The 17,776-nt window shown below is 42.2% G+C and overlaps 1 protein-coding gene across 1 annotated transcript in view; it reads right to left on the bottom strand.

Moving 5' to 3' along the window:
- Positions 1-2,661: 2,661 nt before the first annotated feature.
- The window catches only part of pik3c2g (phosphatidylinositol-4-phosphate 3-kinase catalytic subunit type 2 gamma), a 53,597-nt gene continuing 38,482 nt past the window's right edge, over positions 2,662-17,776 (bottom strand). The window contains exons 21-32 of the mRNA XM_084123821.1: positions 17,479-17,608; positions 10,956-11,092; positions 10,535-10,704; positions 10,295-10,451; positions 10,068-10,177; positions 8,770-8,944; positions 7,866-7,984; positions 4,935-5,031; positions 4,574-4,628; positions 3,785-3,876; positions 3,285-3,410; positions 2,662-3,189 (exon numbers count right to left, since the gene is read on the bottom strand). Of these exons, the coding sequence (XP_083979947.1) occupies positions 3,037-3,189; positions 3,285-3,410; positions 3,785-3,876; positions 4,574-4,628; positions 4,935-5,031; positions 7,866-7,984; positions 8,770-8,944; positions 10,068-10,177; positions 10,295-10,451; positions 10,535-10,704; positions 10,956-11,092; positions 17,479-17,608 (1,521 nt within the window). The 3' untranslated portion in view covers positions 2,662-3,036. The remainder of the gene's footprint in view (positions 3,190-3,284; positions 3,411-3,784; positions 3,877-4,573; positions 4,629-4,934; positions 5,032-7,865; positions 7,985-8,769; positions 8,945-10,067; positions 10,178-10,294; positions 10,452-10,534; positions 10,705-10,955; positions 11,093-17,478; positions 17,609-17,776) is intronic.

The raw sequence follows: 17,776 nt of genomic DNA, 5'->3' as shown, positions 1-17,776 counted from the left end.
TAACCGTTGCGTACGCACAAAACAGGCCCTGAAAGAGGCGTACGCCACTTCCGACTAGTGATGTTACGTTCGTGAACGAATCGTTCTTTTTGAACGAATCCTTTAGGTGAACGAATCGTTCTCGTTCACGTAATCCATTGACTCATATTTCTCGTTCACTGAAATCCCTCCCTCCACAGCAGCGCGGCGCTATTAGCAGCGCATGCGCAGCTCAGTGAACCGGTGTTTTCAACCTGTCAAAGAATGAACCTCGAGCCAATAGCCTTCGAGTATGAAATGTGACGGAGCATGTGATTTGTTGGATGTAGTGAACGAATACGCCCTTCACTGACTGACCGAGTTGCTTTTGAGTCTGAACCATAGGTCTGAACGAGAGAGAGATCTTATCGTTTGTGAACGAGATGAACGAACTGGTACATGTCTTTCATGAACGAAAATAACCAGTTGTTTGAACGATAATGATGGCGAACATAGAGCTAGGTTTGTGTAATTAGCATGTTTGCATCAAATAAACAAATTTACACTTTACCATTGTAATGAAAACAGGTTAATAACGCAAGATATTGGTTAAATATAACAAAGACAAATTAACATCGTCATTTTTTACTTGGTTTGAGCTAAGGGGGGTGCACTTGACTGTTTATTGATTTAAATTTACACTTCTCGTTACCTGCTTTTCTTATATTTTGTTTGTGTGTTTTAGTCTTAGTTTTGTGGTAGCCTATTTTGCACTTTGAACAATTTACTTGACTACTTGTGTTCGTTTTGTATGATCAAAAATGAATTCATTACGTTTTATTCATGTCATATGCACTTCTCTAAAAACTAAAACAAACCAAAAAAATATGACAGTATTGGTTATGTTTCATAACGTCAGCAAATAGCATTTCAGTTCGGGCTGTGAAGGGGCATGTATTTGGTTGGATCTACTGAACGAATCACTGACCGAGATCGCTCTGTTTTGAGTCTGAACGAGAGAGAGAGATCTCGTTCGTGAACGAATTGAACTAACTGGTACTTTCGTTCGTGAATGAGAGTACTGGGTAGATCGGTCATTTAGCATGTGATACAATCTCATTCAAAGCGCAGTTATAGGTGTGCACATATAATTGTTTATATTCATATTCAACATACAGAACATCAACGTTTAATATAATCCCAGATTTTTGAATGTGTATGTCTGACTAAACAATTAAAATGTTAATTATGCAAGAAAACCTTGGTTTGGTCATCTGAACCACTTATTTATACTTATGTTATTAATTTAGTAAATAACATTTTAACAAAGTCAAATCACTTTTTTTTGTAACAAGTAGGCCTAAATACGTTCATTAAAACATAGCATAAAATACACTCTTTTTAGCCACCTGCTGCAGTATATATGTAATATGAAGAAATTATCACTGAACGAATCAGTGAACGAATCTGAACGAATCATTTTGGTGAACGAACTGAAAATGAACGAGTCTCTGGAAAGAATCAAAATTTCCACCACTACTTCCGACGCACAAGTTGTGATTTATAAAAACAAACTTGACGGGAAAATGTGCGCACCTGCACGCAAACTCTGACCCATGCGTACGAACGTTTTGGAGATGGAGCAGTTTGGCGACACCGATGGTGAGCTGGAGATCAGTGTCTTTTTGGTCACTTTTAGACAGAAAATCTAAAGAAAATTAAACATCTACAGAAAGATAATACAAATATAATTTAACTCACCAAGCCTGTCACTTGAAGCAAATATCCATCCCTTCTTAAATGTCCGCGCCAGCGAGCGCGTGGAGCCGTTTAGTGAAACTGACGCAAATAACAGTTTAAATAAATAAAATAATGATTTAAACTATGTTTTACTTCTGATATGAACATTTAGATTAAATATGCCATTCAAATATTTAAACACTTAAACATGAAATCATACTGAGAAGTTACAACATTTTTTATATTCAATCAATAGAAATATTTGTTGTGGATGCGATGCTTTTGAACACTTTTCCTGTAGCATGCTGTGTTTTAATGTTTTAACCACAGAGATAATTGCTTATCATGATAATACCAGATTGTCTGAGAAAATAGTTTAGTGCAAATAATGCACAAGGTCTATCCGTTTCCATTAAAAATAGAAATCAATTAAAAATACAATTCGGCCAGTGGAAAAGATTGAGAAAAAAACTTTCTCTGAAATGTATTTTACACTATTTGATTTATGTATTCAAAAACAAGGCAAGGATAGGCAACTACTTGATTTTTATTAATGTAATGTGTCTTGTACCGTTAAACGTCATCACGTGGATGAATAATCATATGCAAATGATATGCAGATAAGGATATGCATAGTAAAACTAGGCGTTGTAAGCTCCATATATGGCTATTTCGGGGTGGAGACGCATGTGCGCACAATCTTCCGCTGACTGGGATTTATAAAGTGAATTCTGCGCAGGTTCTGGCGTACGAACGGTTTTATAAGTCTGAATATTTTTTTGCGTACGCCATTTTTGGCTTTCGGGCGCACGTACACTTTTAGTAAGGTTCCTACGCACAGTTTTATAAATGAGGCCCCTGGGCCGACACTATGTTGAGTTCTGGAAAACCAGCTCTTGCTGTTACACTGTGTTCAGAAACTGCTCAACATTCTTTATGACTAAAGAGTTCTTAATTGCCATATATATTCATCAAGTTTTACTTTTATTAATTTAGCACTTCATACAATACAAATTCCTTCAAAACAGCTTTACAGTAAAATCAGTGTGTGAAGAATCAGTGGTTTCTAATACAACTTCAAGTACAACAAAGCAGCTCTAGAATACAGTGAATTAGATCTACACTAGTTTAAAGTACAGCTTTAACGTGTCTTTATGAGCAGCGAGACCAGGGAGACAGTGGCAAGAAACTCCATCCGATGAGCTTTATTAATTCTGATCGCCATCTCTCCTTCATATTATATGATCTCTACCAGAATCGTAGAGATCATATAAACAGCTGATGGTTCTGTGAAACTTTAAGCTTCATGTTCAGTGAGCACTGGAGTAAAGCTGGTCTTTAAACCGCAGAGAAGCCCAGAGGAAACCACTTCTCCTGGTCCAGAACTCTCTCTCCCAGAACCACGTTTGTGGCAGCAACGAAAGCCTTTCTGCTCTTCACCGTGACCTCCAGCACACAGCCGTGGAGCTTCAGCACATTCCTGTACTCGATCTGAGAGAAAACAGCAGATCTCACGCTCAGATCCACTACTGTTGAAAACAAGTGCTTCACAAACACCAGGTACAAGAGACAAGGTTTTCTCTCACCAGTTCATTGAATGTGGGATTGCCGTTGCTGCGGACCGCTTTAGTCCTCCTCTTGCTCTGGTCGTGTGGATCGGGTCTCAGTCGCGTGACCACATACGCATCCGGACACGAACCGTTAGACAACCTCTGAGACACACACACACACACAGATCTGCTTCAAAACACACCAGCCAGTGTATGTTCTCGCAGCGTGACCGGTAATATCATCTGGTCTTTAATATTGTTCTCAGAACGTTAGCACAAAAACATTATTTATACATCATTCATGGAATGTTTTAGTTGGATGTTTGTCTAATGTAAACTAAAAATACAATAAAAACAGCAATGTTGTGAAAATATTATTAATCAAATAAATGCAGCCTTGGTGAGCAGAAGAGACTCTTTCAAATCATAATTCTTCCGAACTTTTGGTCGGTAGTGTGAGTGAGTTAAGTGAACATATTAAACTCGTCATGTCAAATAATGATTTTCAAATCAAGAAGGGTTGAAAAATGACTCACAATATTTTTCAAGTGCTTTATCATGACAGATAGTTTAAAATCTTTATAAGACAGGTAGAGCTGAATCTGTGGCCGGAGATGAGCATCTGGTTCTGAAACAAACAGAAACAAGGAGCCGCTAACTGATGCAGAACTGCAGGAATATTGCAGTGTTTTAAACAGAAGAAATAACTCATGTTAAAATATAAAGTGCTTGGAAATTCCAATCCATTTAAACCTTCAAAATATTGCTGGTTTGGGAATAAAATACGTGAATGAATCCCTAAATGAAGTTTTATTAACTAAGTTCAGGAGGAGCACGTTCAGATAATTAACACGAGTGGATAGCACTCAGCAATCAATGATAAGAGGGTATATATAGACTCAGCAGTCTTACCTCAATCCATTGACAGTTTGCAGCATCCCCCCACCACCCCTTCTCCACACTTCTAGTTCTAAACACTTACATGCGGGGGGGAGTACTCTGGGTTCGGTCTGAATTCCGAGCTCGGAGCCCTCCCTCCGGACAGCACGCCAAATATGCATTAAATCTTACTCCCTCAAAATTATATGTAAGTGTGAACTCGTAAAACAAGTCAAAGCCAGTCGACCACAGATGTGTGTGATAACTGAGATCATGAAACTGAAAGGAAGAGCAGCGTTTCATTGTGACTGAAAGACGGCGCTGTGACTATTATAGCTCTGATTTAGTATCCTCTTCATGCTAGTCCTGACATTTACATGGCATCTCCAAAGTTTTAAACGTCCCTAAACGTCATCGATATGTAAACGTCACCGATGGAAAGTCACCTGATTTGCTGGCAGCATTCGGTCCATCTAGGAAGAGACTGCAGACGTACTCGTTCTGTCATAAACAAAGTGAAACATCAGTGAAAGTGCTGTGAACTCTGGGAAACATCAGTGCAGGGAAACATCAGTGAAATCTGGGAAACATCAGTGAAAGTGCTTTGAACTCTGGGAAACATCAGTGCAGGGAAACATCAGTGAAATCTGGGAAACATCAGTGATAGTGCAGTGAACTCTGGGAAACATCAGTGATGGTGCAGTGAACTCTGAGAAACATCAGTGATGGTGCAGTGAACTCTGGGAAACATCAGTGATAGTGCAGTGAACTGTGCGGTGCAGTGCAGTGCGGCTCAGTCATGCTTACTCCTTTGCAGGGCCCGGAGAACAGCTCCTTCAGGTACCGGTTCAGCAGAACCATCCTCCTGCTCGCCGTGAAGGACATGTGGAACCAGCTGGGGAACCTGGAAGCAGGAGAACAGCGGATCAGGATCATTGTGGCTCTCACTCACACACACTCACACAATCACTCACTCACACACACACACACACACTTTCCTCATCAGGCCGGCTGTGGAAGAACAGCACTGACTGACTGACTCACTCACTGACCTCACTCACACTCACTGAACTCACCTCACTCACTGAACTCACTCACCTCACCGCACTCACTCACTGACTGCACTAACTGAACTCACTCACTGACTGCACTAACTGAACTCACTCACTGACTGCACTCACCTCACTGTACTGTACTCACTCACACTCACTGTACTCTCACACTCACCTCACACTCACCTCACTCACACTCACCTCACTGTACTCACTCACCTCACTGTACTGTACTCACTCACCTCACTCACACTCACCTCCCAGTACTCACTCACACTCACCTCACTGTACTGTACTCACTCACACTCACCTCACTCACACTCACTGTACTCTCACACTCACCTCACTCACACCTCACTGTACTCACTCACCTCACTGTACTGTACTCACCTCACTCACACTCACCTCCCTGTACTCACTCACACTCACTGCACTCACACTCACCTCACTACACTCACTCACTGAACTTACTCACTCACACTCACCTCACACTCACTGAACTCATCTCACTGCACTCACCTCACTGCACTCACTCACACTCACCGCACTGTACTCACTCACTGACTGCACTAACTGAACTCACTCACTGCACTCACTCACTTCACTGTACTGTACTCACACTCACCTCACTGTACTCACTCACACTCACCTCACTGTACTCTCACACTCACCTCACTCACTGCATTCACACTCACCTCACTGTACTCACTCACACTCACCTCACTCACACTCACCTCACTGTACTGTACTCACTCACACTCACCTCACTGTACTCACTCACACTCACCTCACTTACTCACCTCACTCACACTCACCTCACTCACACTCACTGTACTGTACTCACACTCACCTCACTGTACTCACTCACACACTGCACTCATACACACTCACTCACTGCACTCACACTCACACTCACTGAACTCACCGACTGAACTCATTCACTGCACTCACACTCACTGCTCTCACTCACCGCACTCACACATCGACTGAACTCACTCACTGCACTCACTGACCGACTGAACTCACTCACTGAACTCACTCACTCACCGACTGAACTCACTGAACTCACTCACTGCTCTCACTCACTGCACTCACTCACCAACTGAACTCACTCACTGCTCTCACACTCACTGCACTCACTCACTGCTCTCACTCACCGACTGAACTCACTCACACTCAACTCACTGTACTCACTGACTGCACTCACTGAACTCACTCACTCTCACCTCACACTCACTGACTGCTCTCACTCACCGACTGAACTCACTCACTGCACTCACACTCACTGCACTTACTGACTGAACTCACTCACTGCACTCACCGAACTCACACTCACTACACTCACTGACTGAACTCACTCACTGCACTCACACTCACATCACTGTACTGTACTCATACACACTCACTGACTGCACTCACTAAACTCACTCACTGCCCTCACTCACCGACTGAACTCATTCACTGCACTCACACTCACTGACTGAACTCACTCACTGCACTCACATTCACTGCACTCACTGACTGAACTCACTACACTCACTCACCGACTGAACTCACTCACCGACTGAACTCACTCACTGCACTCACTCACTGACTGAACTCACTCACTGCACTCACTGCTCTCACTCACCAACTGAACTCACTGACTGAACTCACTCACTCACTGCACTCACTGACTGAACTCACTCATTGCACTCACTGAACTCACTCACTGCCTGAACTCACACTCACTGCACTCACTGACTGAACTCACTCACTGCACTCACTCACTGACTGAACTCACTCACTACACTCACTGACTGACCTCACTCACTGCTCTCACTCACTGACTGCACTCACTGCACTCACCAACTGAACTCACTCACTGCACTCACTCACTGCACTCACCGACTGAACTCACTCACTGCACTCACTCACCGACTGACCTCACTCACTGCTCTCACTCACTGACTGCACTCACTGCACTCACCAACTGAACTCACTCACTGCACTCACTGACTGAACTCACTCACCGACTGAACTCACTCACTGCACTCACTCACTGCACTCACTCACCGACTGAACTCACTCACTGCACTCACTCACCGACTGAACTCACTCACTGCTCTCACTCACTGACTGCACTCACTCACCGACTGAACTCACTGACTGACCTCACTCACTGCTCTCACTCACTGACTGCACTCACTCACCGACTGAACTCACTCACTGCACTCACTCACCGACTGAACTCACTCACTGCTCTCACTCACTGACTGCACTCACTCACCGACTGAACTCACCGACTGAACTCACTCACTGCTCTCACTCACTGACTGCACTCACTCACCGACTGAACTCACTCACTGCACTCACTCACTGCACTTACTGACTGCACTCACTCACTGCACTCACTCACTGAACTCACAGACTGACCTCACTCACTGCTCTCACTCACTGACTGAACTCACTCACTGCATTCACACTCACTGCATTCACAGACTGCACTCACACTCACTGCACTCACTGACTGAACTCACTCACTGCTCTCACTCACTGACTGAACTCACACTCACTGCACTCACTCATCGACTGAACTCACTCACTGCTCTCACTCACTGACTGAACTCACTCACCTCACTGCACTCACTCACTCACACACACACACACACACCTCCTCGGGCCGGCTGTGTAAACAGAATCTTACTTGGGCAGTGTGGACTCGATGAAGTGCTTCTGAAGCAGCTTGTGGAGCGTCTCGAACTGAGCAAAGCTCTTGTGACTGATGACGAAACCGTCCTCGATGGTCAGCTTCAGCTCGTACGTCTGACAGAGGAGAAGCATTTCTGTCATTAGGAGTCATTAGATGTCTGCTAGAGTTCATCTGTCTGTGAAGGCTCGAACCCGAACACTGCTCACTACGCTTTACTACACAAACACAGCCTTCCCTGTTTATTGGTAACACATTACAGTAAGGTTTCATTAGTTAACATTAGTTAATGTATTAACTAACATGAACTAACCATGAACAATACATTTGTTACAGTATTTATTCATTTTTGTTAATGTTACTTAATACAAATAAAGCTGTTCATTGTTTGTTCATGTTAGTTCACAGTGCATTAACTAATGTTACCAAGATTTGAATAAAGTATTAATAAATGTTGACATTAACATTAACAAAGATTAATAAATGCTGTAAACATGCAGTTCATTATTAGTTCATGCTAACTAATGTTAACTAATGAACCCTATGGTAAAGTGTTACCGTTTCATTTGTAAACATTATCTACATTAGTTAAACTAACAATGTTACTCTATATTTGAACATGTACGTTAATGAGATAGTATGTAAAACATGCTGGAGGACCTGAAAGAAGACGTGTGTGAAAAAAAATATTTACTGCCCAAATAGACTTTGACTTTTCTGTATACTTGTCATTATAAACCAAGATTACGCAACCATAAACTGAAGTATGACTGCCTTATCTGAGATAATCTTATTTTTAGTTCAAAAGATTAACAGCACAGTTGAATACTCTTCACTGAACTTCTTTTCATCCACTCTTCATTCAGTCCTCTTCTTGAAGGTCTTCCTGAAGGAATCTCACCACATCTTTGCCGCTGCCGCTGTATTTCTGGATCACGGCCTGCTGGATGTTGGATGTGTTGGAGATCCTGCTGTCAGTCAGTGGCTCCGAACGTCTGCCGGAGGAAAACTGCACCATATTGTGGATCAGGAAGTTTAACTTCACAGGGAAACTCTCCATGCTCTCCTTAATCTTTCTGAAACAGAAAATAAAATCTAGTCCTAAAAAAGTAGAACCTCCACAAACACTCAAAGGGCAGCAGGAAGGCCTTGAAGGCCTCAGATTCGGCCGGCCTTTTTTGCACAGGAATGAAATTGTGGTGTGAGAAGAGAACATGTTCTTTACAGATGTGTAAAGATCTACTGAAATCATGATCAGATATTTAAAATAAACATGAAAAATCCACATACCGCAAACTCTCCTTCTGCTATATTCATATTTAAGGCCCTATAAACTCACATGTGTGACACTTTACAATAAGGTCGCATTAGTTAACGTTAGTTATTTCACGGCTCTGTGGAATGCTTGATTCTGATTGGTCAATCACGCCATTAAGCGGTAAATTATTCCCAGATAACAACCGCTGAAAACAGAAACACAGGCTCATCCGGGTCAGCAGCACTATACACTCGCTCTGAACAGTTTTTCTTCATGGAAGTTTTGCATTTTGGTGAGCTATAAAAATATTAAAAGTCAAAACTCAAACTAAATATTTTGTGTACAGTTATTTAAGTATGCCATCCAGTTTCGTGGACTCGCTCTCTCGTTTCATACAAATGCAGCTGCCGCCATTTTATGACTATTGTTTGTACACTGTTGGATTATAAAATACAAACAGGTACGATTTTAAAACAGTTTAATCTGAAATCAATATCTATGATCCCCATAATTATTTATGTGGTGAAATGCTATGTAATAAGTGGTATGACTGTATACCGTATCTCTTAAATGTCCATCTAGTTTGATCTTGCCGCTGAAACTGCTCTCTCCGCGAAAGCTTTGCGTTTAAACACCTAATAAAATATTTCAACTCAGATCAATATTTTGTGTCTAATTATTTACTGATGTGGCAAGTATCCGTGTAATAAGCGGGATAATGTACATCGAGCCGGTTGTTATCTCAGAATAAACCCCTTCAGGTGTGTGTGTGTGTGTGTGTGTGTGTGTGTGTTATCTCAGAATAAACCCCCTTCAGGCTGATGGAAGACCTGATCCTGATCACCCTGTCAGGTTTATTCTGAGATAACAACCGGTTCGATGTACATTATCTCTTACTTATTTCACTACATTAGTTCCAGTATTCTCTGATCTCTGCTGACCGAGTGAAATATGAAGTGGCCTCGAGCTCAGAGTCGTGTGGCCGCAGGTTATTGTGAACATACTGAAGATCCCGGACATCCTTCATATCAGGCATTCCGGCCGCCAGCATCTACACACACACACACACACACACACACACACACAGACCATCAGATAACAGAATGAGTCAGTGAAGTGAAGCTGTCGTGTGTGTGTGTGTGTGTGTGTGTGTGTGTGTGTGTCTCACCGGCTGCAGGAGGCTGAGCAGCAGTGGTGTGTGCGCACGCAGGCTGTTGTAAGCGTTACAGCACAGCTCCACGAACCGATGGAAGCGCTGAGGGTTCTCGCCGCCACCTGTGATAAAGCGCTGCATCTCCGGCGTGAAGATGAAGGGCGTTCGGTCTCTGCATTCACAAACACACGCTTCTTTTACAAGGGTTTCCTTTTGATTACTCAAAGACTACGAGACAAGAGAACAAACACTCGCCTCTTGATGCTGCCGAACTTCTGCGCGTTTCCCATGATCTTCCCAAAGTCGATGTGGAACATGTGGCCGCTGTGTTTGATCATGATGTTGTCGTTGTGACGGTCACAGATGCCCAGAACAAACGTGACGACACACCAGCCGGCACACGAGTGGAGGAAGTTCAGCACAGCCTGGGGGAAGGACAGTGTAAGTGTATGTTTGTGTGTGTGTGTTTCTGCTATCAGCTATACGTTCATTTTTTACCACTTAGTTTATTTTGCGCATTAATTTTCACAGTAAGAAAATGACAAGTTAAAACATTTGGTATCAATATTATACGTGAGCAGTGATACTCTCGAAACAACATCAGTATCACAAGTATTTACACTTTTCTGATTGCAGAAATAAACAGGTTAGTTTTGCTATAGTACTGATCCGTCACCTTCTCGTAGTCCTCTTTAGTCTTGTTCCTCATGTGGAACCACTTCTCTAAGGTGTCTTCCCTCAGCGCTCCGGATAAACCCCATTCCTGATGGATCGTTGCCAGAGTCACTGCATCCTGTACAACTTCCACCAGACCTGAGTACAGTCAAACCAGTGGTAAGAGTAAACACACAGAGGTTATTCTGGGTGGAGACTTGTTCTCTGTCGGGGGTAAGCATTTCAGAACTGTGACCATTGATTATATGGCCCACAGTTGCTGAGCTTTTTGCTTTTAAAGTCGCCTACACTCATACAATCAAAATCATCAAAATCACTCACACACTCAAAATCATACACTCACACTCATACACACTCACACTCATTTATACTCACACACTCATACTCACACACGCATACTCAAAACACTCATACTCAAAACACTCATACTTGTTCACTCATTCTCATATTCACACTCATTTATACTCACACACTCAAACTCACACTCATATTTACTCACACACTCATACTCAGAACACCAACACTCATACTCAGAACACTCATACACTCATACTCAGAACACTCATATTCACACACTCATATTTATACTCACACTCATGTTTACTCACACACTCATACACAGAACAATTACTCACACTCATACTCAGAACACTCATACTCACACACTCACACTCATACTCAGAACACTCAAACTCACACTCTCAAAATCATACTCACACTCATACTCATACTCATGTTTACTCACACACTCATACACTCACTCATGTTTACTCACACTCATACACAGAACAATTACTCACACTCATACTCAGAACACTCATACTCACACACTCATACTCACACACTCATACTCACACACTCACACTCATACTCAGAACACTCAAACTCACACTCTCAAAATCATACTCACACTCATACTCATGTTTACTCACACACTCATACTCATGTTTACTCACACACTCATACTCACACTCACTCATGTTTACTCACACACTCGTACTCACACACGCATACTCAGAACACGCATACTCAGAACACTCATACTCAGAACACTCATACTCAGAACACTCATACTCAGAACACTCATACTCAGAACACTCATACTCAGAACACTCATACTCAGAACACTCATACTCAGAACACTCATACTCAGAACACTCATACTCAGAACACTCATACTCAAAACACTCATACTCAAAACACTCATACTCAAAACACTCACACTCATACTCATATTTACTCACACTCATACTCAGAACACCAACACTCATACTCAGAACACCAACACTCATACTCACACACTCAGAACACATACTCAAACTCATACTCAGAACACTCACACACTCATACTCACACACTCATACTCAGAACACTCATACACATATTCACACACTCAGAACACATACTCAAACTCATACTCAGAACACTCACACACTCATACTCAGAACACTCACACACTCATACTCAGAACACTCATACACATATTCACACACTCGCACTCACACACTCATATGTATACTCACACACTCACACTTATACTCACACGCACACACTCATATTTATATTCACTTACACTCATACTCACACTCACACGCTCATATGTATACACTCACACACTCATTCTCAAACTCAGAACACTCATACTCACACACTCATACTCACACACTCACATTTATACCCATATACTCATACTCAGAACATATATACTCAGAACAATCATACTCACATTTATACCCACACACTCATACTCATACCCCTACTCAGAACACTCATAGTCAGAACACTCACACTCAGAACACTCACACTCAGAACACTCACACTCAGAACACTCACACTCAGAACACTCACACTCAGAACACTCACACTCAGAACACTCACACTCACATTTATACCCACACACTCATACACACACTCCTACTCACACACTCATATTCAGAACACTCATACTCAGAACACTCATACTCAGACTCAGAACACTCATACTCAGAACACTCATACTGAGAATACTCAGAACACTCATACTGAGAATACTCAGAACACTCATACTCAGAACAATCATACTCACATTTATACCTACACACTCATACACACACTCCTACTCACACACTCCTACTCAGAACACTCATACTCAGAACACTCATACTCAGAACACTCATACTCAGAACACTCATACTCAGAACACATTTATACTCACACACTCACAATCACACACTCATACACTCACACAGTCATATTTATACTCACTCACACTCACACACACTCAGATTTATACTCATACTCACACACTCACACTCATACTCAGAACACTCATACTCACACACTCAGACACTCACACTCACACTCATAATCATACTCACACACTCACAATCATACACTCACATACTTACACTCACAATCATACACTCACATACTTACACTCACAATTTATATTCACATACCCACTCATACTCAGAACACTCACACTCAACACTCATACTCTCATACTCGCACTCATACCCATACTCACACTCACACACTCATACTCATACACATACCCATACTCACACTCACACACTCATACTCATACACTCACATTCACACACAGAACACTCACACTCAGAACACTCACACTCAGACTCACACACTCAATCATACTCATACTCACATTTATACACACATACTCACTCATAATCAGAACACTCACACTTAGAACACTGACACTCACACTCACACACTCATACTCACACACAGAACACTCACACTCACACACTCAATCATAATCAGAACACTCACACTTAGAACACTGACACTCACACTCATACTCACACACAGAACACTCACACACTCAATCATACTCATACTCACACACTCACATAATCATACTCTCACACTCACATACTTACACTCACATTTATATTCACATACCCACTCATACTCAGAACACTCACACTACTCACACTCTCACACTCTCATACTCACACTCACATACACTCATACTCACACTCAGAACACCCATACTCAGAACACTCATACTCAGAACACTCATACTCAGAACACTCATACTCAGACTCAGAACACTCAGACTCAGAACACTCAGACTCAGAACACTCATACTCAGAACACTCATACTCAGAACACATTTATACTCACACACTCACAATCACACACTCATACACTCACACAGTCATATTTATACTCACTCACACTCATACTCACAGTCATACTCACACACACACACTCAGATTTATACTCATACTCACACACTCACACTCATACTCAGAACACTCATACTCACACACTCAGACACTCACATAATCATACTCACACACTCACAATCATACACTCACATACTTACACTCACAATTTATATTCACATACCCACTCATACTCAGAACACTCACACTACTCACACTCACACACTCTCATACTCACACTCACACACTCACACTCACACACTCATACTCACACTCACACACTCATACTCACACTCAGAACACCCATGCTCAGAACACTCATACTCAGACTCACACACTCACATACTTACACTCACATTTATATTCACATACCCACTCATACTCAGAACACTCACACTACTCACACTCACACACTCTCATACTCACACTCACACTCACACACTCATACACTCATACTCACACTCAGAACACTCATACTCAGAACACTCATACTCAGAACACTCATACTCAGAACACTCATACTCAGACTCACACACTCAGTCATACTCATACTCACATTTATACTCACATACTCACTCACACTCAGAACACTCACACTCAGAACACTCACACTCAGAACACTCAATCATACTCACATTTATACTCACATACTCACTCATAATCAGAACACTCACACTTAGAACACTGACACTCACACTCACACACTCATACTCACACACTCAATCATACTCATACTCACACTCACATAATCATACTCACACACTCACAATCATACACTCACATACTTACACTCACATTTATATTCACATACCCACTCACACTCACAACACTCACACGCACAACACTCACACACTCTCATACTCACACTCACACTCACACTCATACACTCACACTCAATCATACTCACATTTATACTCACATACTCACTCATAATCAGGACACTCACACTCATACTCATACTCACACACTCTCATACTCACACTCACATACACTCATACTCACACTCAGAACACCCATACTCAGAACACTCATACTCAGAACACTCATACTCAGAACACTCATACTCAGACTCAGAACACTCGGACTCAGAACACTCATACTCAGAACACTCATACTCAGAACACTCATACTCAGAACACATTTATACTCACACACTCACAATCACACACTCATACACTCACACAGTCATATTTATACTCACTCACACTCATACTCACAGTCATACTCACACACACACACACACACTCAGATTTATACTCATACTCACACACTCACACTCATACTCAGAACACTCATACTCACACACTCAGACACTCACATAATCATACTCACACACTCACAATCATACACTCACATACTTACACTCACAATTTATATTCACATACCCACTCATACTCAGAACACTCACACTACTCACACTCACACACTCTCATACTCACACTCACACACTCACACTCACACTCACACACTCATACTCACACTCAGAACACCCATGCTCAGAACACTCATACTCAGACTCACACACTCACATACTTACACTCACATTTATATTCACATACCCACTCATACTCAGAACACTCACACTACTCACACTCACACACTCTCATACTCACACTCACACTCACACTCACACACTCATACACTCATACTCACACTCAGAACACTCATACTCAGAACACTCATACTCAGAACACTCATACTCAGAACACTCATACTCAGAACACTCATACTCAGAACACTCATACTCAGAACACTCATACTCAGAACACTCATACTCAGAACACTCATACTCAGAACACTCATACTCAGAACACTCAGTCATACTCATACTCACATTTATACTCACATACTCACTCACACTCAGAACACTCACACTCAGAACACTCACACTCAGAACACTCACACTCAGACACTCAATCATACTCACATTTATACTCACATACTCACTCATAATCAGAACACTCACACTTAGAACACTGACACTCACACTCACACACTCATACTCACACACTCAATCATACTCATACTCACACTCACATAATCATACTCACACACTCACAATCATACACTCACATACTTACACTCACATTTATATTCACATACCCACTCACACTCACAACACTCACACTCACAACACTCACACACTCTCATACTCACACTCACACTCACACTCACACTCTCACACTCAATCATACTCACATTTATACTCACATACTCACTCATAATCAGGACACTCACACTCATACTCATACTCACACACTCATACTCACACACTCATACTCACACACTCATACTCACACACTCATACTCACACACTCATACTCACACACTCATACTCACACACTCATACTCACACACTCATACTCACACACACACTCATACTCACTCACACACTCATACTCACTCACACACTCATACTCACTCACACACTCATACTCACTCACACACTCATACTCACTCACACACTCAATCATACTCATACTCACACACTCAATCATACTCATACTCACACACTCACACACTCACATAATCATACTCACACACTCACAATCATACACTCACATACTTACTCACATTTATATTCACATACTCACTCACACACTCTCATACTCACACTCACATACTCACTCTCACACTCTCACACTCTCACACTCAGAACACTCAGAACACTCAGAACACTCATACTCAGACTCAGACTCAGACTCACACTCAATCATACTCATACTCACATTTATACTCACATACTCACTCATACTCAGAACACTCACACTTAGAACACTGACACTCATACTCACACACAGAACACTCATACTCACACACTTAGACTCACACAGTCAATCATACTCAGACTCACATTTATACTCACATACTCACTCATACTCAGAACACTCACACTTAGAACACTGACACTCATACACACACACAGAACACTCATACTCACACACTTATACTCAGACTCACACAGTCAATCATACTCAGACTCACATTTATACTCACATACTCAGAACACTCACACTTAGAACACTGACACTCACACACTCATACTCACACACTCATACTCACACACACACTCATACTCACACACACACTCATACTCACACACACACTCATACTCACACACACACTCATACTCACACACACACTCATACTCATACTCACACACACACTCATACTCACACACACACTCATACTCACACACTCATACTCACACACTCATACTCACACACTCATACTCACACACTCATACTCACACACTCATACTCACACACTCATACTCACACACTCACACTCATACACTCATACTCACACTCACACTCAGAACACCCATACTCAGAACACTCATACTCAGACCTCGATCTCTGCCAGCAGAAAGGCATCTGTATGTGACCATGCGCATATCCAGCCGCTCGAGCCTCCACATGCGGTCCAGGAGACGCACGATCTGCAGCACCAGCATGTCCTGCCGCAGGTTCTCTCCGCTCTGAAACACACACACACTCTGCTCAGCCGGACTGAAACAACAGCACACACACACACACACACACACTCACTCTGCTCAGCCGGACTAAATACAACAGCACACACACACACACACACACACACTCACTCCGCTCAGCCGGACTGAAACAACAGCAGACACACACACACA

This window comes from Abramis brama (assembly GCF_963993115.1).
Source record: "Abramis brama genome assembly, chromosome: 9".
Classification (NCBI taxonomy): domain Eukaryota; kingdom Metazoa; phylum Chordata; class Actinopteri; order Cypriniformes; family Leuciscidae; genus Abramis; species Abramis brama.
The sequence above is the reverse complement of the archived record's forward strand: the minus strand, read 5'-3'. Positions and strand labels throughout refer to the sequence as shown.